Raw genomic sequence first — 26,906 nt, 5'->3', positions numbered from 1 at the left:
TGCTTATGATATATATTTTAATAGTTATCATGAATGTTTTTTTCGTTGCTATGATGGTTGCTATGGACGCTGCCATGCCGAGAACCACGTCGTAGCGTGCTGTTTAAATCACCGTCCCTGCGTGGTGTCGTTCAGTGCTCGTGAATGTTATTCATGTTATATAATATTAATATTTGAGGCTAGATTACACCTCTAATGCGGAGGATCCTGCGAGTCTGTTCATACGGAGGCGGACATGAGTGCGCCACCGGACCGAGTCCGCCACCGGAAATAACGTGTGGCTGTCAACATCCGGTCCCTTTAACTAGAAGCTGCGTCATACACACGGAGCATTTGGGAGACCACGATGTCGTCTTCCTTCTGTCAGGTAAGTAGTTTATTGTTTTTAAAGATCGTTACGATCTAGGTTCACAGTCCGAGTGCTGAGACAGCGGATGCGGAGTCCGTCGATACACACAATGGATGCTTTTCTTCAGCTAATATGCCATTGTTATCCACATGCTTCAGCCCACGGTAGCATGTGATTACCTGGGAGGTGAAAACATGGTTATTCAAACCAGTTCATGATGCTTAGCTCATCATTGAGGGACGCTACAATATAAATATAAACATGAATTTGATTTATGAATGCTTTAGATTAATAAGGAGCGTATTTCTCTACCAATACTTCACAATAACAGATCAATTTGGTTTAATGTATAGAATGTAATATGACAATAATGTTTTCATGTTATGGAGTTGCGATTCATTTTATAAAACAATTCCTATGTTCTGTTTTTTAATCAAGGAGGATCCAAGTGAAGCTACAGGAGTATGATGAAGAGCAAGAAGGGCAGCCTGGAGAGAAAGAGGAGCCGGGTTGAGCCCACTACTCTCATCCACGTACCACGAGAAAGATGAGGGAGAGAAATTATCCTACCATTAAAGAGGTACTTTTAAGTTACATACCAGAAACACCATTTTATATAATGTGCCAAATATAAATTTTTATTAAATCCCCAAAGTACGCTGGCTGAAATACAAGTTAATATCACACTGAAAGAGTTTTGATCAATCATGCTTCCCTGCTGTGGTTGTTCAACTGGGAAAACAACTTTTTCCACAGGAAGGCAAGTAAATTCAAGGAATGCTTGTGCAAAGTTTTCCTCTGTTATGTATAATGATGACCCCCATCAGACATTATGTTAGCAATATTTACACCTTTTCATTTATACTGTTTATTTCTGTCTACATGTGTGAATTTGCCTTCATTAGTTTCAGAAAAGAGCGATGTATCGGTCAGTGGGCGGCAGCCCAAGACTCCGCAAACTAGTCTTTAAGCAAAGTAGACGAAGGCATTGAGGTTGCGGCCTGCCATCATTATTATTTTGCTTAAGGGACTGAATATGTTTCATGCAGAAATATTAGCATTTCCCTTATATCTACCAAAACTGCTTGTTTCACAGACTGCAGTTTTGTTTTGATCCGATGTGGTGTGCAAATACCAACTGTATCTGCAATGGGTTGTTGGGCATTAATATTTGTAACTCTAATTTTGTTTTGACAGACTGTGCAAAGAATGTTGAGGTACATCACCACTCTACAGGAATACACAGTCCAGTAATGTGTGTCAGAAGTTCAGTAGTGAACGACAGGTACTGTGGAAAAATGTGTGTCATTGTTGTACAATGTCCTTTGACTCTGTTTACACAAGGTCAACACAAAAAGGTTTGATTGTAAACTGATATTGGTATGAATTCATGTTATACTCCTCTTCACAAGAAACAAACAATTTACAAAAAAAACCACTAGAATTACCGCACTGCGTTGTATGACTCCGCTAACCAGTGCAGTGTCCGTCTACATATTTCTACATATTTTCTCTCATATAAATGTCACTGTAACCTCTTGACAACTGAAACCATAATATGAGGTCAGTGTGGCCTTGACCTTTTGACTTTAAGACAAATACACAGTTAGACAACCCGAAAACATGCAGTAATGCCTCCGGCGACTCGCTATTACAGAGGCATTAAAATGTTAAGTGTAGTAGACTGGATTTTATTGGTGTTACATTGGACATCTTGTATTGGTACACAAAAAATATATTTGGTTTCACATTTTAGATGGCATAAGCAGAGACATCAACTCAGGAAATGGATTTCTGCAGAAAAGAAAGCCTTGTATGTGTGTATATATACATACAAACGCACTTTTAAAACGTTTTGTTTTTTATCATATATTCTCAGGTAGTACTGACGCATTTACGGAGATGGGACATGAGGGCCTTGTCTGCGTGCCCAAGAGAAGATTCCACAGAGTTCAAGCTGAGCAGGCTGCAGCAGGTTTGGAGGAATCCTCCTCTGAAGAGGAAACATGGCGAGGTTCTTCTCCACTGATGAAGAAATGTGAGTGCTGTGATTAGGTCAAATCTGCTAAAATGCTACTGTGGCTCCTGGGCCCTGCTATTAGCTTGGTGTTTGGTAGCTGTTAGCTTTAGCATATTTATTTTTTAGGGGCCTGTCTGACGTTTATGTTTTAAAAATAAAATCAGAGGGAACCATCTTCATAATTTAACACTATGGTTTCTTTGTGTCCTTCAGATCTTCTCAAGAGAAGCTGCCTCAGCTCCACGGTCTCTCCTGCAGCCTCCACTCCTGATGCTAACCCCCGGTCTCCATCACACCAACCGGGCAGACCTGGAGTCACAGAACTTTGTCCAGAGCTGCCGTCTGAGAATTGTTGATCATATAATTTTCAGCAGATGCCTTAATGTAATGTTTGTGCACAATAAATGACATTGATCATAACATATTGGTATTTCCTTGCAGTCATACACCATGATATTGGCAGATAAGATGTTGATTACATTAAAGCAGTGAATGCTCTGCTTTAAGCAACATAAACACACAATGATCCAATGGATTTGAAGTAGAAGGCGCACGTTACATTCTGTAGAGAGTACCTCAGTAACGGAAGTCAGAAAATAACTTTCTTTATCTGAGGTTCAGTCAGTTATAGTCACAGCAAAGCACACAGGTCTTGTTGTCTAAGTGGCAACCATATCATATTGTTTAAGATGTGTAACATCAAGCTTGTGTATCAGGGCTAAATACATCCAGTCATAAGTAAGTTCACCCTCTTGTTAACACTAAAAGTAGGTGACCCAGATGTTTCACAATGCAATCTGATAAGGTCTTATGAGAAACATTCTTAACATTAAAGAAATGAACACAGAGGATAGCAATAGATGTTTCACTTTAAATCAGTAGCTGGTAATCGGCAGACTGACTTATTCAAACACATTAATACTACAATGAATGAGGCAGGTGCTTCCTATCAGAAATCAACTATATCGTCACATTAGGTTTCTCTTGAGCTCATGGAAATGACCTTCATCTTCCACTTACTGTCACCTGAACCATACTGTTGTTTCTGTATCTACAATGACTTAGGAAAACATATACTAGAGGGCAATGTATAAACAATAATACATCTTATTTATATAGAGCTTTTCAAGAAGTGCAAGTACTTCACTGAGGGACAGCTAATACAAACAATATATATATCTTAAATCCATGAGATGGGACAGCCTCTCACTTGGATGTAAACCAATTTTAGAACACATTTGCTTATACTGGAGATCTTTTAAATTAATGTCCCAGAAATAATTAGTAATAGTAGTAGTAGTTAATAACATTAATTTAAAAGATCTCCAGTATAAGCAAATGTGCAAAAATCTTTTAAATTAATGTCCCAGAAATAATTAGTAATAGTAGTAGTAGTTAATAACATTAATTTAAAAGATCTCCAGTATAAGCAAATGTGCAAAAATCTTTTAAATTAATGTCCCAGAAATAATTAGTAATAGTAGTAGTAGTTAATAACATTAATTTAAAAGATCTCCAGTATAAGCAAATGTGCAAAAATCTTTTAAATTAATGTCCCAGAAATAATTAGTAATAGTAGTAGTAGTTAATAACATTAATTTAAAAGATCTCCAGTATAAGCAAATGTGCAAAAATCTTTTAAATTAATGTCCCAGAAATAATTAGTAATAGTAGTAGTAGTTAATAACATTAATTTAAAAGATCTCCAGTATAAGCAAATGTGTTCTAAAATTGGTTTACATCCAAGTGAGAGGCTGTCCCATCTCATGGATTTAAGATATATATATTGTTTGTATTAGCTGTCCCTCAGTGAAGTACTTGCACTTCTTGAAAAGCTCTATATAAATAAGATGTATTATTGTTTATACATTGCCCTCTAGTATATGTTTTCCTAAGTCATTGTAGATACAGAAACAACAGTATGGTTCAGGTGACAGTAAGTGGAAGATGAAGGTCATTTCCATGAGCTCAAGAGAAACCTAATGTGACGATATAGTTGATTTCTGATAGGAAGCACCTGCCTCATTCATTGTAGTATTAATGTGTTTGAATAAGTCAGTCTGCCGATTACCAGCTACTGATTTAAAGTGAAACATCTATTGCTATCCTCTGTGTTCATTTCTTTAATGTTAAGAATGTTTCTCATAAGACCTTATCAGATTGCATTGTGAAACATCTGGGTCACCTACTTTTAGTGTTAACAAGAGGGTGAACTTACTTATGACTGGATGTATTTAGCCCTGATACACAAGCTTGATGTTACACATCTTAAACAATATGATATGGTTGCCACTTAGACAACAAGACCTGTGTGCTTTGCTGTGACTATAACTGACTGAACCTCAGATAAAGAAAGTTATTTTCTGACTTCCGTTACTGAGGTACTCTCTACAGAATGTAACGTGCGCCTTCTACTTCAAATCCATTGGATCATTGTGTGTTTATGTTGCTTAAAGCAGAGCATTCACTGCTTTAATGTAATCAACATCTTATCTGCCAATATCATGGTGTATGACTGCAAGGAAATACCAATATGTTATGATCAATGTCATTTATTGTGCACAAACATTACATTAAGGCATCTGCTGAAAATTATATGATCAACAATTCTCAGACGGCAGCTCTGGACAAAGTTCTGTGACTCCAGGTCTGCCCGGTTGGTGTGATGGAGACCGGGGGTTAGCATCAGGAGTGGAGGCTGCAGGAGAGACCGTGGAGCTGAGGCAGCTTCTCTTGAGAAGATCTGAAGGACACAAAGAAACCATAGTGTTAAATTATGAAGATGGTTCCCTCTGATTTTATTTTTAAAACATAAACGTCAGACAGGCCCCTAAAAAATAAATATGCTAAAGCTAACAGCTACCAAACACCAAGCTAATAGCAGGGCCCAGGAGCCACAGTAGCATTTTAGCAGATTTGACCTAATCACAGCACTCACATTTCTTCATCAGTGGAGAAGAACCTCGCCATGTTTCCTCTTCAGAGGAGGATTCCTCCAAACCTGCTGCAGCCTGCTCAGCTTGAACTCTGTGGAATCTTCTCTTGGGCACGCAGACAAGGCCCTCATGTCCCATCTCCGTAAATGCGTCAGTACTACCTGAGAATATATGATAAAAAACAAAACGTTTTAAAAGTGCGTTTGTATGTATATATACACACATACAAGGCTTTCTTTTCTGCAGAAATCCATTTCCTGAGTTGATGTCTCTGCTTATGCCATCTAAAATGTGAAACCAAATATATTTTTTGTGTACCAATACAAGATGTCCAATGTAACACCAATAAAATCCAGTCTACTACACTTAACATTTTAATGCCTCTGTAATAGCGAGTCGCCGGAGGCATTACTGCATGTTTTCGGGTTGTCTAACTGTGTATTTGTCTTAAAGTCAAAAGGTCAAGGCCACACTGACCTCATGTTATGGTTTCAGTTGTCAAGAGGTTACAGTGACATTTATATGAGAGAAAATATGTAGAAATATGTAGACGGACACTGCACTGGTTAGCGGAGTCATACAACGCAGTGCGGTAATTCTAGTGGTTTTTTTTGTAAATTGTTTGTTTCTTGTGAAGAGGAGTATAACATGAATTCATACCAATATCAGTTTACAATCAAACCTTTTTGTGTTGACCTTGTGTAAACAGAGTCAAAGGACATTGTACAACAATGACACACATTTTTCCACAGTACCTGTCGTTCACTACTGAACTTCTGACACACATTACTGGACTGTGTATTCCTGTAGAGTGGTGATGTACCTCAACATTCTTTGCACAGTCTGTCAAAACAAAATTAGAGTTACAAATATTAATGCCCAACAACCCATTGCAGATACAGTTGGTATTTGCACACCACATCGGATCAAAACAAAACTGCAGTCTGTGAAACAAGCAGTTTTGGTAGATATAAGGGAAATGCTAATATTTCTGCATGAAACATATTCAGTCCCTTAAGCAAAATAATAATGATGGCAGGCCGCAACCTCAATGCCTTAGTCTACTTTGCTTAAAGACTAGTTTGCGGAGTCTTGGGCTGCCGCCCACTGACCGATACATGATCGCTCTTTTCTGAAACTAATGAAGGCAAATTCACACATGTAGACAGAAATAAACAGTATAAATGAAAAGGTGTAAATATTGCTAACATAATGTCTGATGGGGGTCATCATTATACATAACAGAGGAAAACTTTGCACAAGCATTCCTTAAATTTACTTGCCTTCCTGTGGAAAAAGTTGTTTTCCCAGTTGAACAACCACAGCAGGGAAGCATGATTGATCAAAACTCTTTCAGTGTGATATTAACTTGTATTTCAGCCAGCGTACTTTGGGGATTTAATAAAAATTTATATTTGGCACATTATATAAAATGGTGTTTCTGGTATGTAACTTAAAAGTACCTCTTTAATGGTAGGATAATTTCTCTCCCTCATCTTCCTCGTGGTACGTGGATGAGAGTAGTGGGCTCAACCCGGCTCCTCTTTCTCTCCAGGCTGCCCTTCTTGCTCTTCATCATACTCCTGTAGCTTCACTTGGATCCTCCTTGATTAAAAAACAGAACATAGGAATTGTTTTATAAAATGAATCGCAACTCCATAACATGAAAACATTATTGTCATATTACATTCTATACATTAAACCAAATTGATCTGTTATTGTGAAGTATTGGTAGAGAAATACGCTCCTTATTAATCTAAAGCATTCATAAATCAAATTCATGTTTATATTTATATTGTAGCGTCCCTCAATGATGAGCTAAGCATCATGAACTGGTTTGAATAACCATGTTTTCACCTCCCAGGTAATCACATGCTACCGTGGGCTGAAGCATGTGGATAACAATGGCATATTAGCTGAAGAAAAGCATCCATTGTGTGTATCGACGGACTCCGCATCCGCTGTCTCAGCACTCGGACTGTGAACCTAGATCGTAACGATCTTTAAAAACAATAAACTACTTACCTGACAGAAGGAAGACGACATCGTGGTCTCCCAAATGCTCCGTGTGTATGACGCAGCTTCTAGTTAAAGGGACCGGATGTTGACAGCCACACGTTATTTCCGGTGGCGGACTCGGTCCGGTGGCGGACTCGGTCCGGTGGCGCACTCATGTCCGCCTCCGTATGAACAGACTCGCAGGATCCTCCGCATTAGAGGTGTAATCTAGCCTCAAATATTAATATTATATAACATGAATAACATTCACGAGCACTGAACGACACCACGCAGGGACGGTGATTTAAGCAGCACGCTACGACGTGGTTCTCGGCCTGGCAGCGTCCATAGCAACCATCATAGCAACGAAAAAAACATTTGTGATAACTATTAAAATATATATCATAAGCACGAACTGGCTGAAGACTGTGGAAGCAAAGACCACATTTCTCGCTAGAAATGGTGTCAGAATGTATTTTTATGCCCAGACTAAGTTACAAAATCATATTTTTATCTGAAAAAACAAGGACTGTCCGCCATGTTTTCCTTTCCGTAGACGGGAACTCAGGAGTCACGTGACGTGAAAACACGTCAATGCAAAACAATGGGCGGACCAAACGTTTCCATCTCACAATCTGATAGGCCAGATTGTGAGATGGAAACGTTTGTCCAAGTGGACCAACGTTCCCACTGAACGTTTCCTGATGAGACTGGGTTGTCATGGTTGTGTTGCTGCTGTCTGAGTGGTCTGGGTCCTTGGATAGCTTCACACTGCTCACTGACGTTATATAAGGTAGGCTAGTTTCCCTGCTCCCATCACTGTTTGTTCAATATGCACGTGTTTGGGTAATTTTCACCTGAAGTTAGTGTTAGAGAGTAATTTTTTTTTTAATATGATATAAGTTGTAAATGATGCAGGGAGACTTTGCCATCACCGGACATGACCCGGAAGGGCTGGACCATAGAACAAGTTCCCAGCTCTATTGTTTGTTTTTTTAGGAATTTTTCTTTAACAACCCCCTAATTTTTACCCCGATGATACCTTTTTTTCGTTTTATGAAATATTGTATCGGGGAAAATAAAAGAGGAGTACTTCAAATTGCCATGTATTGTTGTACATTAATATATTTTGATGAGAAGAATTTTTTATCGGGTATATTATATCGGGTAAATTCTACCCGACGTTAGTGATGGTATTACTAATTTCACGTTAGTCTTCTAGGGCTAATGCTGCAAGTCACTCTGCCACAGAGCTGTTAAGATTAACATTTGTTTCCAGTGCACTTCAAAAGGTCTAGCCTTAAAGAAAAGTGTATTCAAGGAAAAGTTAATATATTATAAGCATAAAAATATTTGTAATTGTATTAATGTTGAATTATGGATAACTGTCAGGATTGTGTTGCTTTTATTTTCTGATCAGTTTGTTTCTTGTTGGTTGGTTTTTACTATGCCAGTTTCTAAGCATTTAAAAAAAAACAAAAAAACTCAAACGAGGTTTGTCTCAAGCATCTAAACGGGGGATCAGATGAAAAGCAATATTACCCAAATTTTGTGCTGGACTAACTAAAATCTATTTCACATCATCTATGTCGATATTTACTTTAGCTGCCTTTAAAAAAGATAAGTTAGTATTATGTAAATTAACTAAACTAATCAACTAGTTAATGTAATAATGTTATTTTAGCTTTATGTGAGAGAAATTATATTGCAGAGATTTTATTAAATTCAGTTGCTACAATTGAGATGAGTTCACCCAATGAGTTATTTTTTTCAGTGTAGCCACTGACAGAAAGTATCTTTTACAATTAAAAATAAATTAATTGATTTCAGGGTATTTAATGAATTTTACTTTCACTTTTTCAGAAAGTGTAACTGAACAGAAGGTCTAAAATGTCAAACAGAGATACAGACAAAGGGAATAAACAGTCCAGCAGATACTCATGGATTTGACCACAAACTGATTCCCTTCTTGCTCACTGTGGATGTCTTGCAAACATAACACAGCTTTAACACAGTTTGATGGGAATTTAGGCCCTATAATCAAACTACAATGCCACTTAGTAAATTGTATAAGTCCACCAAGGCCCAACAGTCCCCTTAAATTCAACCAAGTTGCAGTCATTATTGATTTATATTTCAGTAAAGATACATGAATTATTTCCTGAATCAAAAATGTTATCAAACACTGTTATCTCGCAAACTTAAAGTGAAAACATTCCTGGACCTACAACAACATTTTATGAATTCTTTATATGGTCCATGATGTGAAAACCAAGGAGGAGCCCTGATTCCTCTGTGAGCATCAGGAACCTTCCACCATTATAGCCGCTGGGAGAGAGTTATCAGAAAGAAGCAGCTATTGAGACCATGAATGTCAGGTATAGTGAACACTAATATATGGGAATTTAAGTATTGATTATATTGTTGCATCACACAACTCTCCCAGTTCAGCTGAATGTTTCCTGAGGTTAGGTCCTGTCAGTTGTCTAAATAAACCAATAACTTTTTATTTTCCAGGTTTTTGGGAAGAACACAATGTGCTTGAACAAGACAAAAAATTCTAAATATATTTAATGGTGTTTATTCAAAGCTATCGAGCTAAAGTAAACATGAAATTAATAAAAGGTTTAGTGTGTAAGATTTTCCTGAAAGGGATCAATTGGCAGAAAATGACTATGAAATAATCTTATCCTATCTGAAAGGGGAGCGAGCTGTGAGGGGAACTCAGCTGCAATATGCAACTGCACCACCACATCTCACCAACTTCTACACACTGAATCTTTAAATGTACATCTTACTGAATCAGGAACTGGACATGGATGTTTGATATATATCATTGGCCCCTCTGTTTAAATTGTGGCCTTGATTTATGAAAATACTTCACCAGCCTCTGGTGAACAACCCCCCAAGCTAGCTTGTCCTTAATATTTAACTCGTTGCTTTTCTCTTCTGGACAGTCTGACAGGTCTTGACCATGACCTGACAGACATGTTTGCCTAATGTTTAATGTGTATTTTTCATCTGATGCAGAAAAACCTAGGTGGAGGTTTTCAGGTTGTTTGTCTGCCCCATTTTTATGAAGACATGTCAAATTCTGTACGAAGCTTCAGTTGAACTCAGAGATGAACTGAAACGATGTTGGTGACTGAAGGTAAAATGTCAAGGTCACGGTGACCTCATGTTCTTGTGAATGTGAGATATTACAAACACCTTCAGGAAATGTTGTCACATCCAACACAGATATTCAATTCAAGGATGATTTTATTATATGAGGTCCACAACACGTTCATAGACCCAGGACAGATATAATACAGAGTTTGATAACATCAAATAACCCTGATGGAGATGAGTGAATACAAAGAACTCCTGCCAGAGAGGATTTACAATGCAAAGCAGTTATTGTGTTGACTCCTTTGAATTATTTTCTCACATTATATAATGTTATTATAATGTCACGTTTGTTGTGTAACTGGACAAAAATGCTGCCAAAAAACCCGAACAAAACATGAAATTGCACACACTCAGAAGGCTGGTTAGAGAACTCAGGTGATCCAAGAGCTGAAACTCAAAACAGAGACACAGGAGCTGTACTGAACAGAACCAAAGTGAAGAGACGACCTGACACAGACAGAAAAACTAATCACAAGATTGAAGTGACCAACAATGACACATGGGGGGAATAGGAAGTGAAAGTCACGATAAAACAGGGAATGGCACAATATGGACGTAACTAAACTGAGGCGAGGGACACACAAGAGAGGGGAAGATTAAAATACAAAGGACAAATCCAAAAACAGAAATATACAAAAACAAAGTCCCAACACAAGATCATTACTGAAATGAAACGTCCAAAAAGTGACTGCTATATAGAGCACTATATACTGAGCTCATCGGAAAAGAACAAAAAAGCTTTCACACACTATTCAGCACATTTTGTCTGCATCGAAAAAATGAAATAATTGCCACAGGAATAAAATGCACAACAACAACAACATAGAAAATCCCAAGGTCATTTTAAATGTTTATTTTACAGCATTATTGTAAAAAAAACAAAAAAAAACATGTTCAATGATCATCTTTAATCGTGGAAATAAACTTGTTTCCCCCACTTTCTGCTGTGATGATTAAATTAGAACGACAGGTCGGGCTGTTCCTGCTGCCCTCGCTCCTCCCGTCTCTTCACCACGAGTGTAATGCATGATGGTATATATTATTTGGTTAGTGACCATTGGTTGTACACTACTTTTCATGATGCATTATGGGAAACAATTAGTCAGTTACATAGGGTATAAACAAAATCTGTAAACATTCAGACACCTCACTGTGTTTTGAATAAAAGATCCAAGTACTTCTTCACAAAGCTAGTACCACTGTAAACTTGTGTTTTCTTTCTCTCCTCGTTCTTGAAGTGAAGCTGCAGGACTCCTCCGGACCTGAAGGATGTGAAAGCAGACATTCTGAAATCAGCAAGTTTCCACCGTGAAACCCAGAACAGATATAATACAAAGTTTGATGACATCAAATAACCCTGAGGGAGATGAGTGAATACAAAGAACTCCTGCCAGAGAGGATTTACAATGCAAAGCAGCCAGAACAGTGGAAAGAAGAGTTATCATGTTGACTCCATTTAATTATTTCAGGATGTCAAATTTTTTTTTCAGGCAATGCTGCTGTAGAGCTGCTGTTTTTGGTTGAGATCAGGAAACACACAACATGCTGGGGCTGACTTGGTGCTCGGGCCTGGGGTTACAGCTTGAGGATATGGAATTGGGTAATGACTTAATTCAATTTAATTTGTTTAGCACCAAATCATAAAATAGATTTTATCAAGGCACTTTACAAAGTAAAGTTGAGACCTTGTAAAATTATAGAGAAACCCAACAGTTCCCACAACGACTGACGACTGAGGAGAGAAAAAAAAACGATTTTACTAGAACTAAGAAACCTCGAGAACCAGATTCAATGTGAGCAGATAGAGAGAGAGAGAGAGAGAGAGACACAGACACAGACACAGAGACCAGGAACTATTGTCAGACTGTTTGTTATTATGAAAATAATGCTAAGATGATAGCAATATAATAAAAAAATAAAATAAAATAATAATAATAATAATAATAATGATAATAATAATGATAATAATAATAATAATAATCATCATCATCATCACCTGCACAGGGGTGGCGGCAGGGACCAGTCTTGGTCAGATACGATCAGAACTATCTGCATAGTGAGATGCCTCCAGAGGTAAATGAGAACAATGTTGTTGTTTGCATCTTTGCCTTTTTGAATAAAGAGTACAACAGAACACTAACTATTGTCAGTAGAAGAGGAGGCGTGGTGTTACATTTCCCTAAAGCTGCACTAGAACTGGTTAAGTTAGGTGTTGGAGGTGAACACTGGCACAGACAGTCCACAGAGCAGCATCAGGATGGAAGGGATCTTCATTGGTGTCTTGTGTCTCTCAGGTCAGTGAATTTAACTGTTTGTATGATGTCTAACAGGAAATCTGAATATAGACATTAATTTGAGTCCTCATACATAACAAAAATAACTGGTTTCATCTTCAGGGTGCCTCACCTTCTCCACCTGCCTCCTCCATCAGTACCACTTTGTGTCTGATGCAATGAATTGGACTGAAGCTCAGAGCTACTGCAGAGAGAAGTACACAGACCTGGCCACTATTGAAAACACTGAAGAAATGAAGAAACTTAACGACACAGTTTCTGCCACTGGTCACAGCTCTGAGGTTTGGATTGGCCTGTACAGTGATGACTGGAAGTGGTCAGATGGGTTCAACCAGAGTGTAGCTGAATATAGGAACTGGGAGTCTACTCAACCAAGCAATGTTGAAGCCAATCAGCTCTGTGGGGCCATGAAGATATATCAAAAGAAAAAATGGTTTGATACTGACTGCAAAGATGGGCGATCATTTGTCTGCTACAATGGTAATGATGTGCTTTATATTGATCTTTACTATACAACATAATGTATAAGATATGATTTTGAAAACCATTGTGTGATCTCAACAATCCCTCTTTTTTTCTCAAACTTAACTGCAGGAACATTAGAGGATTCTGACTTTGTGCCAGTGAATACAGCAAAGACTTGGTCTGAGGCTCAGTGGTACTGCAGAGAACACTACACAGATCTGGCCACTGTGAGGAACGAGGCTGACAACAACAAGATACAGACCTTGCTACCCGAAGGCCATTGGACATGGATCGGTTTGTACAGAGTTGGAAACCCACTTGGCTCGATGAAAGTCGTATGTGGTGTTGCAGATTTGAAGAAGGGAGGAAACTGGAGGTCATTTTCCTGTGAAGAAAGAAAACCATTTGTCTGCTACAGCCGTAAGTTTTCTGACACGCCTGATCAAACTGTCTTGTGGGCAACATGCAGCCCAGAGACCAGAGGTTCCTCACTCTGTGTTTTAAATAAAAAATCTGAGTAGTTCTATCTCCCCAGGAATAACTGTAGGTTTCACACAACTATACACCACATTAAACGTGTGTTTTGTTTCTCTCCTCGTTCTTTGTCTAAGCAGCAGTGAAGACATTGGTGAAGACGTTGGTGAAGGTGAAGGTGAAGGTGGACTCCTCTGTGGACCTGAAGGACCCTGCTGTGAAAGAAAAGATTCTGAAACAGGCAAGTCTGTATTACAGAGTTTGACATCATCAAATAACCACGAAGGAGACGAGTGAATGTAAAAAAACCTCCTTTAATTATTTTGACAGATTATTCTTCCAGGTATTGCTATTGTAGATCTGCAGTTTTTTTTTTAAGACCAGGAAACATGAATCCTGATTTTGGCATGATTGCTATGTGACGATCACAAAATACAAACTTCAAGCAGACAAATATCTTGGTAGCTGAGCAGTTACAGCTCCTGCCACGAAAGAGCAGTGTCCATGTAAATATCATCTTTCCAATAAAGACTAAAAATGACTCAAAACAAAATGTAACTTTGGGACCTTATGCTGTTTATGTGTCTAGAGCTGCAGGATTCAGACAAACAACATTTCTAATTCAAAATACTCTCCTTCTAATTATTATTATTATTATTATTATTATTATTATTATTATTATTATTATTATTATTATTATTATTATATGAATTAATAGTGCTGTCACTAATAACATCTTTCTATGAATAATTATAACTCTTGTTTGTCTCTCTCTATTTTCTCTCCCCCTCTCCTCCTATCTTTCTCTTCTCTTCCCTCTTTTACACCCCCCTTGCTTTCTTGCCCACATTGAGTCTGGTTCTAGAGGTTTCTTCCAGTTAATGAAGGAGTTTTTTTCTCCACAGTCTCCAAAGTGCTGCTCATTGTGGGAACTGTTGGGTTTCTCTCTACATTTTAAAATCTTGACTTTCTCTGTTAAGTCTTTGATATAATTTATGTTATGATATATCAGCTATATAAATAGAATTGAATTGACTAAAAACACATAACTCTTTGTCTGAGAGAGCAAAGGAATCTGTTAAAAGTATTTCAAATAGTCTCCATTTCAGTTTCAGGACAGATTGAAGGAGAACGGACAGAGTGGCGTCACCTTGAAGTGGAAAGAGCAGGCTGATGGGAAAGTTTTCCACAAGGAGAAAAAAGGTTCTGACAAGAAAAAAAAACTGAGCTTTAAAAATTTGAATTCAACTTTCATAGCATGGGCTAATGTTTCATGTCTGCACGTATACACACCTCTATCACTGTACGCAGTTAAACAATACCAATGAATGATTTTGTAGAAAAACTAGCTTTTGTGTGCTTATATGCTTAAACTGTGCGTCTGTGTATAAAGAGCATCAGGAACTGTTTGCAGCCCGGGAAGAATGTCTTATTTACAACAGACACAGGGAGAGTCTTCATCGGAAGGAAAATGTAATTAGTTGCTAGACTTGTTAATAATGTTACAGCTGATTGGCCTGTCTCTTTTTTGTATTTGTCTATATTTGCTTTCTTCTTTTGGTGTTCTGTCTGTCAGTGTGATACGTGAGTGTTTTTGTGGATTTATTTGTTGGGATGCCATCTGGTTGGGGTGGGGGGCGGGTGCGCAACTTTTGTAAGAAATGAATAATTAATGATGTAAATGTTTTCAACATGGAAAAATGATAAATAAAGTTGTAAAAAAAAATAAAAATAATAATGTTACAGCTGATTATGTCTTATATAAAGGGAATGACAAAGACCCACAGCACAGGTCAAGCTCATGTAAAACAGATTTCAGGTTGTAACTGTTCGCTTTCACCAGACGGCACCATATATCCAGCATAAAGAAATGTAATCATGTATGCGCCCTTACTGGAATGATTGTTTTTTTTTAACCTATTTTAAGTGTGTGGGAATGTAATCATTAAAAAAAATGCAGATAGATATCGCCCGAATCTAATGGAGTCTGGAGACAGGATCTTCGAAATCGAGTAAGGCCTGAAACAGAGGCCTCCAAAACTCCAAGATTTATAATGGTGTCAAAGTTGGACCAACAACCAGAACTTTAATACAGCATGAGAATCTACCCCTGATGTAACTGTAGGGGGAGACAAAGTCAACTTGGGAAAGAATGACAACATTAGGTTCGGGTTGAAATCAGACGTTTTGAACCAATCATGAGGTGGAGATATTTCCCTCTCTAGCATCGCCACCAGCTGGTCATTTTGGTTTATCATTTAACTTTTGTGTTGGCATACTGGGATTTTCTGTACTATCTCAGGTTCAAACTGCACCATCTTTTCATTAAATTCATTTGAGAAGTTGAACATTTTCCTCGATTTGGGTCGCGGTTTGTCATTAAGGGGTGATGGTGGGTCCCGAAGCCAGACCAGTTGAGAACCACTTCTTCAGGAGACAGTCTCTTGCAGATTTAATTTTGACTCTGGTGAACCCTAGGGGTAAGACCACAGACTGCAGTTACAATGTTTGCAGTTGCAGCTCCATTACCCCAACATTCCCAAAACAGGCATGTACACGCACACTGCATGTACAACACACACACACACACACACACACACACACACACACACACACACACACACACACACACACACACACTCACAAATGTATTAGACATAAAATATGTAAGGAGGAATTATGGTTAACTGACAGTGGAATTTTCCATTTTTGATTTGATAACTTTATTAAACATGGCTTTTTACATCTGAATATAGAGTGTAAACATTGTGTTGCCGTGACTATACACGTATGATAGGGTTGTCAGTGTTCCCTCAAGCTGTGACTCTTAGTGAAGGGATCATGAACCTACAAGTCTGTATTATTGTCTAATGATCGTATCAGACTTTTTCTGCATGTGTGTGTGTTTCCTGGAGGAGTCCTCCTTCCTCTTCCTTGAGTGAAAGCGAGAGAACACATCCTCACATTGGAAAAACAGTTATTGTGTCAATAATGATTCTTATAACATTAACGCATTCATTAATATTTGAATGATGTTTGTTCTGTCTATTGTATCTTTACAGCAAGAGAAACTAGACATGTCTTGTGATGCACTTGTATTTCATCACTTCATTAATCTGCTCTGTGATGGTTCTTCAAGACAAACTGACACTTTGAAACATTTTGACTCTGGTTTCAGATTCCTTCACTAATTCTCCTTGTGAATGAGATTTCAGCTCTAAGCTCTCAGCGCGCTCACCACAAAACTTGTGTGTGTGAGTATTTGTCACAACTGATTCAGGTGCATGTTTCCCAATGTAATGAGGCTGGGAGTGATATTATAAAAAAAATATTTTGGATTTCAGCATAAACCCAAACTCAGAAAACATTGTATTTTAATTTTTTCGTTGGAAATATTTTTTTGGTCAGAATAATATGCAAACTTACAAAAATCTCTTTTAGAAATGGATTGCTTTTGGTTTCATGCAAATCCTTGTTTTATAGAAAATAGTTTGTTAAGAATAAGTAGAAATACAAAAAATTTAAATTAATAAATGCATCGATAATTCTAGTTATATGCAACACAAATAAAAGACTTATGTTCTCTTTGATATAAAATACCTTGAGCAGCACACATAAGTAGCTTTATTTAATATATGTATTGAAATAGTGACTGGCAGAGGTCACTACGTGTTACCAAATTCCTCATATCTCCAAACATGACCAGCTAATTATAACTTTAATGGACATTTTCCTTTCTGGTGAGCTGTGACATTAGGTCTATAGTGGACAACTCAGTTTGCCACAGCAGTATTGATCATCATATTTGCAATGGGCAGGCTTTTAAGTCTATTTATTTAATCATTAATATCAAAATGATCATGTGTGTGTTTCCTGGAGGAGTTCTCCTTCCTCTACCTGCTGCCGTTGCTGCTCTGCTGCAGCCTGTAGGTTTTCCAAGCCTGGGCTCTCTCCTTCTCCAGGACCTCTGTGTCATCCAGAATCTCCAGACCTGGGATCTGACTGATGACGTTCTGTCTAAAGAGGAAAAAAATGAAGGCAAATGAGAAACACCATTCACAGGACAGAAAATATTATGAAGTTTAACTTTAATTAAGTAGATATATTTTCTGGTAATTTTCAATTTGACTCAACTTCTTATATCAGCAAATATCTGAATGTCTACACCACTACATTTTTAACAAAGCCTTGCATTACATGTTTATGATATTTTTTAATATTTCAATAATGGAACTAGTCCATTGATCGAATTGGAACAGGCCGGTAAGATTAGACCACGCCTCCTGCAGCAGTAGCACTTGTGGGGGAAGATTCATGTCAAATGGATTTGGAAGAGGCCACCACCAAGACTCAGTCGTGAAATAAACCCCGTCCATGACGGTATTTAAAAGAGATATATGACAGTGTGGACTAGCATTGTGTTAAACAATATACAGTACAAAGGGCAGAGAATGGGCTGCACTTTACCTTTAATACTTTAAATAGATTTACTTAGTTTTACTCTCGCCATAGTGCTTGTTCATTTTCTCATGCACAATTGTCTGACCACACACACACACACACACACACACACACACACACACACACACACACGCGCACACACACACACACACACACACACACACACACACACACACACACACACACACACACACACACACACACACACACACACACACACACACACACACACACACACACACACACACACACACACACACACACACACACACACACACACACACACACACACACAAACTACATTTACCGGGGGCTCATCCTGAACTTACAGCAAGATGTAAGTTTACTATTTTGAAAGTATGATATTTAGAAATGTTACTTTCTTACATGGTCTCCGTCACTCTATCCTGTTGCCCTTTCACATAAAGAGTGAAGCGGTGCTTTATCACCAGTCTTTAAATGTCAGAGAGAAACTCTCTCCTCCTGCCAGTCTGCGGTGTTCTCCTCTCTCTGCTCTGTCTCTCAACTGACATTTCTGAAAGTACGATGTGGGAATCTTCGTCTCTTACAGATGGATGACGAGGGTTTTGAGTCGTTGACAGATATGGTTCAGCTGCTGTTATCCTCATTTAAGTGACAACAGAATAAAATGCTTGGTGCTCAATCCAGCCAACCGACCACCAGACCCCCAAAATGATGCCATCTTAAACCAATAACATAATTAGGAGCCAGAGTCTGTGCAGCAGGAGGATGGAGTCTCAGTATTAAGATCACACACACTTGACCAATTGCAAGTTTCTATAGCAGCAGTTGAACAAATATCCTTTTTGAGATAAATTAATTTGATGAGTTCTTTGACTTTTTAGTTTCAGCCAAGTGCCATCTAGTAACATGTAGGAGGCAGTGTCTTACCTATACCGCAGACAGCCACCAGGTAGAGCACTCATATAATCCATCTCAGTATACAGTCTATATAACCCGAGCATTGAAACCCATAGAGCACATTGAATTATGATAGTTATATTATTTCAAACAAACACAACAAAAAGCACAGTGAAGAGCCGCCATCTTCATGCAGATATCTGTCATACTTAAGCTCCATGCTGCTCTCACATGTCCACCACCATATTCAGTGTATGTTTGTGTAACAGTAAGAAGGAGTTCATGTTTCCAGGTAGTGACACGATCCGTCAGTGGCTGTTGTTCTGGACTCTGTTACCACTTCCACATGTTTGTGTCTGGTCTGTCCCCCACCTACGGGATTGTGTCTGTAGCTGGCATCAACAGACCGATTCACCAAGAGAATAAACATGAGCTCGCTGATGGGTCTGGTTTCCTGTCCTTCTGTAAACTGAAGCAGGGATTTCTAGGAGTTATCAATCTAGATGGGTCTTTGCAGTTTATGTTTCCGTGCACTGTGGTATTCACAACTGGAAACATTACCTGTCATAAAACTATATTTAGTTAGAATCCTGTCATTGCTGTCATTTCAAACTAACTGCATGATATTGTTAATAAATTCAACCATGCAGTGCAGACAGTAACTACAGCATGTTTTTACATAGTTTCTGATCACATTAGTAAGATTGGTATATTGTTATTAGGGAGTAAAAGATTTCCAATACCGATCTATCCACAGATATAAACAAAAACAAATTCCTAAGATGTTTTCAAACCATTATGGCAAAGAAATATTTTAAAGGTTAACCATAACTTCTATTATGATTTTTTTTAATGATATTATCATTATTTATATTACATATTTTCTGCACTGTTTATTATGTTAATAATATATGGGTCAGGCTCTGGTCATAATTAAATAAAATTTACTCTAAATATATTCAATATATATTGTAGTCGCAAGTAATGCAATACCTTATGATTCCTCTCCTCTTCTGTATTATTAATTTGAGCATTTTAGCTCAATGGTAGAAATCTTCCACCTATGGTCAGTACAGTATATGCATCTACATAGAACTTAATAGTCTATAAAAGGATCCCATGTTCTTTTCAAAGATACATAATTATATACAGAATCCTGTTCCATCTCAGGAAGTAAGTACAGGAGGAGACAAGTGGAGGATCAGAGTGATCAGTGAGTCTGTGACGCCTCAGGCCAACACATCTCTACAGGCTTCCCCCCAATTATCCCGGCTCTGTATCCAGGAGAACTCTCGCCAGCAGGTACAACATTTAAAGAATTTAATCATTAATAAATCACCATGTTTTCTGTCACACTGGAGGATGTGAATCAACGGTGTGGTACTTTAGAATCACAGCAGTAAGAAGTGAGGGAGAGAAGGTAAGAGAGAAGGAACGTTATGCAAATGTCTCTCATGCAGGCTTGATTCGAAACCACCACATCAGTGCGACTCCCACACGGGATGGAAGGTGTGGTCGGAGCAGCTGCTGGTTTTCTGCGTGTGGATGTGGCAAACAACCAGCAGGTTAACAGCTGCTTGAGGCCTCAGCTACATATAAGTTAAATCACCAATCTTCACCTTAATTCTTTAGCATGAACTACTTCAGAGTTTAACCAGGAAATCAAGAATGTGCAACAGCCACAACAGATAATTATTTATTTTATTCCTGCCATTTTATTTAGGATTTAATGGCGTACATCCTTACACCATGAGGTAACCTCTGAAATTATATTCTACAGTAGTGTGCAACATCGAAATGTGTGTATGTGGCCTTTTGTAATAATAACAGGGCATGTGAACACACATTCAGGCTGTATCCCTTCATTAAAAGTGAAATGGTATTGTATACAAATCTGGATATGATACAAAAATATCACTATTTCTGAACCATGTAGGGAAACATCCTGCCTATATTTTAAGGCATTTCTGTCTAAGTAGTTTACCAACTAACGAAAATTCAAGTTAAAATCGCGTTTTCTGCAGATTTGTTTGTAGTAAGAATTCCCTTTACCACAATAAATCACTACCTCTGATGACACATCTCCCTTTTTTCATTTTTTAATTTAGGAAAAGTTTTCATTCGCCTGTCTGTTTGACGCAGGTTCAGTGGGTCCTGGTGGCTCAGACCAAAACAAGGTAGTGGTGGTCACTGCTACAAAACAGGCACTTTTAGGCTCTTTAACTGTATCTTCATATAGAAAATGTCTCCTGATCATCACTTTAAAATGAGAGTCTGTTCTCGAGCGAGTGTTCAGCTGTACGTTGTCCTCATTTGCTCGGCTCGTAAAGCTGCAAGTCTAGTTTGACCCAAACTTCTCCGGTTGGGACTTCGTGTAGCAGCAGGCGTCGGTTCGCAGCACCTTTGCTCTCCATCTCCTTCTTTATAGTCGCTACGGGAACTTCTGTCCGACCCAGGAAATCTGGAAGCAGAAAACGGCCATTTAGTGAAAATCAAAAAATTTGATTTTAACATAAATTTAACAGACCACTTCGAGGGTTTTGAATATCTAAATCACGCTCAATGCAAAAAGAACATGAAAAACCAGACAGTAGCAAACACAAAACATAGGATGACATCTGATGCTTAATAGAAAATGTGCTCTAACAAATCAAAAGCATTCAGATCCTGGCAAACAACCAGTCATTCTTCTTTCAAACATCCTTCATTCTGTACTGGCCGCAAAATTTAAACAAAAAGCCCTCTCATCTATTCTGTGTGTGTGTTTTCTCCACTGACCATCAGGGGAGAACTGGTCTTTCTCGAACACGGTGATACACAGGACGTCCTGGTAGAGGTCGTTGATGAAGAACTGGCAGTTGAAGTTCCACTTCGGGTTCAGAGTGTCGCTGACGGGCCGGGACGTGTAGCACTGAGCCCCCATGGTCAGCTCACAGTACGGATTACTCTTACCTGCACCGAGAGGATGAGAGTGTTTAAGATGAATTAGTCATTACTTAAACGACACGTACTGTATTCTTGTGTCCCATCCCCGGAGCTCACCGTTGGGTTTACAGGCCTTGAGCTCTTGAGCTTCGGTGACAGTCACCAGCAGTCGTCCGATACCGCTGCTCTTCAGGGAACGTGCTAAAAACAAACAGAGTCATTATATCTAAACCAACAACACTCAACGGGTGTGGTAAGGGACTGTAGGAAAATGACTCACCTCACCTCATATTTATATTTTAGCCTTAATTTAAAGGAATTATTCAGAAAACATAATCACACAAATACAAATGGTTACTTTTCACAGTTGAATAGGTAGAGACATCTATATATAAAATAACTAATACATGGATCTTTCAGGTTATTATGAGAAAAGCTGATATTGTCTTCGAGTTTACTTTATATCATAACATACGATTAAAAAAAGTTAAACATACAAAACATTCAAATTAGGCTTTTTATTTAGGATGTCTTTATTTAAAAAACAAAAAGTATCATTGTACTTTTATAGAGTGGATGCAATGTCGCTACGGTGAAGATTATCCACAATATATTGGATATTTAAATCAGATTACACTTTAATTCTTACAATGCCTCCTTTATTCATAAGTAGTGAAATTAGTTGTATCACACAGTTTTATGTCATGAGGTATTTTGTTTTTAGAAACTGAAATATAAGATTTGGACTGAACTTTTATTTCTTTGGTGAGATTAGATGAAACAGTTTCTGTGTTTACCTTGGTAAGCCTTCTCTCTCTTTTTCTTCTCGGTTTCTATGAAATGTTCAGATGCTGCTTTGATTTTCTGGACCCATGTCGCTCTACGAAAACAAATATCAGTAAACCTGTGAATATTTCAGACGAAATCATTAGGTCTTTGTTGAGATTTGTGCAGATGTCTCATGTCCACGTGTACCTCTCGTTCAAGGTCTCAGTTTTGAGCGCGTGGACTCGATCGATGTGCGACACATGGAAGAGTGGCTCATCGCTGGACGGGTCGGGGGGGGTTTTCACCAAAACCTCATTCAGAAATAGTGGCTGGAGAAGAAAATAAACAGATGATGAATGGCCAAATGCCCACAAGAAGAAAACAATTATATGGATAACATGGATTATAGAACATTTCAATTTGCTACAAGCAGAGGTTTCCTGTAAATAATCAAAAAAACAAGAACTGCTTAAACACCATGTGGTTTTACATATCATATTCCCATGTGTGAGGAAATCGCCTTGCCTCTCACTTACTGTTTTGTACATCTTCAGCTGTATGTTGGTCTTGGGGCTGAATAGCTTGTCTGATCCCGAGGAAGAGAAGGGTTTGGCGCTGTGTGTGAGGAGGAGGAAATCACTGAAGAGGAAAGCCCACAGCTCCCTGCTGCTCTTGGTTTTGCACAAGCGGCCGCTGTGGAGCAGCTTGCGAGGCCCGAGGCAGTTAGTTAGCGAGTTGAACGCCAAGTGCTGCAAGAGACGGCGAGACAGTAAAGCATGAGGAGGAGAGATGGAGGACAGGAAACCGGTACAGTAAAGTATGATCGACTGAACTATGCTATACAGCAGTGATAACTAGTGCTGTCAAACGATTAAAATATTTAATCGCGATTAATCGCATTTATGTCATAGTTAACTCGCGATTAATCGCAATGAATCGCAAATTTTTATCTATACTAAATGTCCCTTCATTTATTTTTTTTCCATCATTTTTTTTTCGTTTTAATGCTCTTATCAACATGGAAAAGTGGATTGGCTTGCTTTATGCAAATGTTTTATTTTATTGAAAAACAACATTGCCAAACAGGGCGGTACAAAATAAAATTATGAAGTGCACATTTCAGGTTAACAAGGACTCAGCCTCTAGTGCCTATAGTACATGTTTATGTTTGGTTTTGACGTATGTTCAGTAAAACACTGTGTTGAAGGAGCGTTCTGATGTCTGAGGGTCAGTGAAGGGGTCTGGGTGGAACGGGGAAGAAGTTCCGTGTCCTGTGGAAGCGGGGACGCTACAATAGCTTAAAAATATATATTTTAGTTGGCGAAATATTAAAACAAAAACGAGAGCAGGTCAGACTGGATCCGAACAGAGATACTGAAGCTGCAGCTGCAGCTCTGCTTTAACTCGCGTTAAAAAAATTGACGGTGTTAAAATGGGTTTGCGTTAACGCCGTTAATAACGCGTTAAATTGACAGCTCTAGTGATAACATAACCTGCAAATCCCATGGTTCGTGCTGCGTGTGTCATCTCTAGGTGTGTTTACCTCTATTGGACCCTCACACTGGACGTGGCTCTGGATCCACTCCAGCCTGTCCGAGTTCTCCTTCTCCCTGACGCCCTCGTTGACCTGAGAGCACAGCTCCTCAGCTCGCTCCAGAGCTTGTCTCAGGGGCCCGCAGTCGACGTGGTCCTCTGGGGTGTGCTCCAGGATCTGAACAAGAGAGATGTGGAAGCACTGAGTATCGGAGAAAAAAGTGGTGGGTGTGGATTTTTGTAAATGGACACATAAAGAGCATGCAGCACGTACATTCTTGATGATCAGGGGATAGCGTGTGATCCTCTGCATGGGCTTGAGGAGGAAGCTTGACAGCGGCATTCCTTTGCAGCGGTAGTTAGTGGCGATCTTCTGCTCAGGAGGAGGCAAACAGTCAGAGAGATGAAGATTTACACAAAGCCAGGTGTGCCCTTTTTGTATGTCACTTTTTTTTAAATGTCAGTTCCGCACGATCCATGAATTATTACCTTGAGAAAGTTTTTAAAGTCGGGCTGGTTGTAGGTCCTGCTCTGCAGCAGGGCGGCGGCGTTGAGCTGGCAGGAGCAGAAGCGGATGTACGGCTGCATGTGAGCGAGCTCCGATTCCAGCAGGTCTCCTATGAGCTCCACCGGCATGTTCTCTCCTCCGGTCATTTTCCTGACCCGCAGGGCCCTGAGACACAGATGAAGATGATGATGTTACACAAAGAGAGGATTCTTGTAACATCTTCATCCATTTGTTCAGAGACAGACGAATAAAGTCAACCTAACGAAAAAATATCAAACCCACAGAGACGCCGGCCTTGTGCAAATGGACTCAATCTAAAGTGTTACATTTTGTTGCTTTGATTTACAGAGACAAAGACTGTTGTGTGTGATTTGCTACTTTTAGACATTCACTGAATTGTAGACTTTCATTTGAAATCAAATGGAGATGTGAGTCAGTTGCTCCAGACACGTCTGAGTGAGAATACAGCAGGGAAATTGTCTAGAGAATTTAGATGTTGATGACATTTCTGATTTCATGAGATCTTGTCTGAAGAAAGGCTTTTGTGAATTTAGGCTGAACTTTCCAAAATTATCTGAATTGATCAAACAGTAAATTCATTCCTTTATTCAGTGTGTGTGTGTGTGGTGGTGGTGGTGGTGGGGGGGGGGTCCTACTTCAGAAATTTGGTGTTACACATAATCAGCTCCCTCCAGTTTACAAAGATCACAGCCATCTCAGCTTCTGTTAGACGGCCTGACTCAGACATGGGCTTGTAGAAAACCTGAGATACATCAACGCACAATAACAGGAAGAGACAGAAAGGAACAGAAACATCAGTCCTTCAAATTCCAGAGAAATTCTTACAATATCTTAATATCCCTGAACTTTGATCGTACCTCTAGTACCAGCTCTAGGTCCTCCACATAAGTCTCCTCCGTCTGGATGAGCTCGTGGACGTAGCCCTGTCTCTTCCTCTCCTGAGGGGTCATGGTGTCCAGCGTCATCAGGTCCGCACACCCTGAAGTGCACACACACACACACACACACACATGCCCGTGCAAACAGACACACACATGCAGACATGCATACATGCCCAAACCAGCAGCATGTGCCACGCAAACACACGCACAAACGCTTTGCCGTCAGTTGCGAGACAACACAAAAAACACTACATGCATCAACATGTTAAAATCTTCTTTTATTATCAGTTTTATGGTGTTTTATTTACATTTAATGTACAGACAAGTGTGAGGCACGTTGTTGTCGCAGTACATGAAGTTAAAAGGAACATCCCGGGCAATGGTAACGCTGACAACCCTGCTAACAATGAGTCTGTATCACAGATAAATGAAGCTCCTTTCACTCTGAATGATTGCATAGGTGTGAATGAATAAAGTAGCTAATGCTTCGGTGACAGGCAGTGGAAGACTCAGTCGGTAGTTCAAGTCTTTGAGGTTCAAACTTGGCAAATAGTTGTAACGATGTGAGACAAACAAGTCAGCAGCCTGGAGTCATTTTCTCTGAATCTACGAACAACAGTTGTTACGCTATGTGTGACACAGTGTGAGGGCCATGTTAAAAGATTTTTTTGGGGGGGGGGGGATTTCGAGAATAAAGTCAGAATATTAAGACAATCAAGTCACAATATTACGAGAACAAAGTCAAAGTTAGAGACAGAAAGAGAAACAAATGATAAAGGAAAGAAATAGCATGGAGAACCCACGCTCGCTGGACTTCCATTCCTTCTAGTTTTAAAATCTTTTACCAATCTCAAAGTTTCTTGAAAAATGACAAAACCCTCTTGAATATCACGCAGATGTAACCGTCTATAGCCCTGCAGTCGCATATGACAGCTGGTCCTACGATGTTCACCCTCCAAAAGGACACAAAGCCTAAACACCTATTTTTCGTGATATTACGAATTTACTCTCATAATATTATGACTATGTTTTCATAATATTACGACTTTCCTCTCATACTATTGTGCCTTTTTCACGGCAGCCATTTGTCATGAATTAGTCCGTAAACACAGGTGTTACTAATCAAATTAATTTGGTTGTGCCCTATTTTGATAGAGCCTTAATCAATGGGAATAGTAACACCTGTGTTTACCGACTATTTCATAATAAATTGGCTGCCT

At 38.9% G+C, this 26,906-nt stretch overlaps 1 protein-coding gene and 2 long non-coding RNA genes across 5 annotated transcripts in view; 1 reads left to right on the top strand and 2 right to left on the bottom strand.

Annotated features, from left to right (window-relative positions):
- The first annotated feature begins 295 nt into the window (after positions 1-295).
- Positions 296-2,789, top strand: LOC133024603 (uncharacterized). Its single transcript, XR_009683121.1, has 5 exons — positions 296-367; positions 788-929; positions 1,547-1,634; positions 2,229-2,387; positions 2,583-2,789. It is a non-coding gene; the product is annotated as an uncharacterized LOC133024603 (long non-coding RNA).
- Positions 2,790-4,905: 2,116 nt separating this feature from the next.
- LOC133024549 (uncharacterized) lies at positions 4,906-7,404 on the bottom strand. The gene is made up of 5 exons (XR_009683114.1): positions 7,331-7,404; positions 6,769-6,910; positions 6,061-6,148; positions 5,308-5,466; positions 4,906-5,112 (listed from the first exon to the last, which is right to left on the bottom strand). It is a non-coding gene; the product is annotated as an uncharacterized LOC133024549 (long non-coding RNA).
- A 13,329-nt stretch (positions 7,405-20,733) lies between these two features.
- The window catches only part of LOC133024033 (intersectin-2-like), a 37,818-nt gene continuing 31,645 nt past the window's right edge, over positions 20,734-26,906 (bottom strand). For all 3 annotated transcript variants that reach the window (XM_061090978.1, XM_061090980.1, XM_061090979.1), the window contains exons 28-38: positions 25,663-25,784; positions 25,441-25,547; positions 24,766-24,949; positions 24,551-24,649; positions 24,287-24,454; positions 23,280-23,492; positions 22,951-23,072; positions 22,773-22,855; positions 22,093-22,176; positions 21,829-22,002; positions 20,734-21,511 (exon numbers count right to left, since the gene is read on the bottom strand). In XM_061090978.1, coding sequence (XP_060946961.1) covers positions 21,360-21,511; positions 21,829-22,002; positions 22,093-22,176; positions 22,773-22,855; positions 22,951-23,072; positions 23,280-23,492; positions 24,287-24,454; positions 24,551-24,649; positions 24,766-24,949; positions 25,441-25,547; positions 25,663-25,784 — 1,508 coding nt within the window. In that variant the 3' untranslated portion in view covers positions 20,734-21,359. The remainder of the gene's footprint in view (positions 21,512-21,828; positions 22,003-22,092; positions 22,177-22,772; positions 22,856-22,950; positions 23,073-23,279; positions 23,493-24,286; positions 24,455-24,550; positions 24,650-24,765; positions 24,950-25,440; positions 25,548-25,662; positions 25,785-26,906) is intronic.

The sequence above is a fragment of the Limanda limanda genome, chromosome 18 (genome assembly GCF_963576545.1).
Source record: "Limanda limanda chromosome 18, fLimLim1.1, whole genome shotgun sequence".
NCBI classification, from domain to species: domain Eukaryota; kingdom Metazoa; phylum Chordata; class Actinopteri; order Pleuronectiformes; family Pleuronectidae; genus Limanda; species Limanda limanda.
The sequence above is the reverse complement of the archived record's forward strand: the minus strand, read 5'-3'. Positions and strand labels throughout refer to the sequence as shown.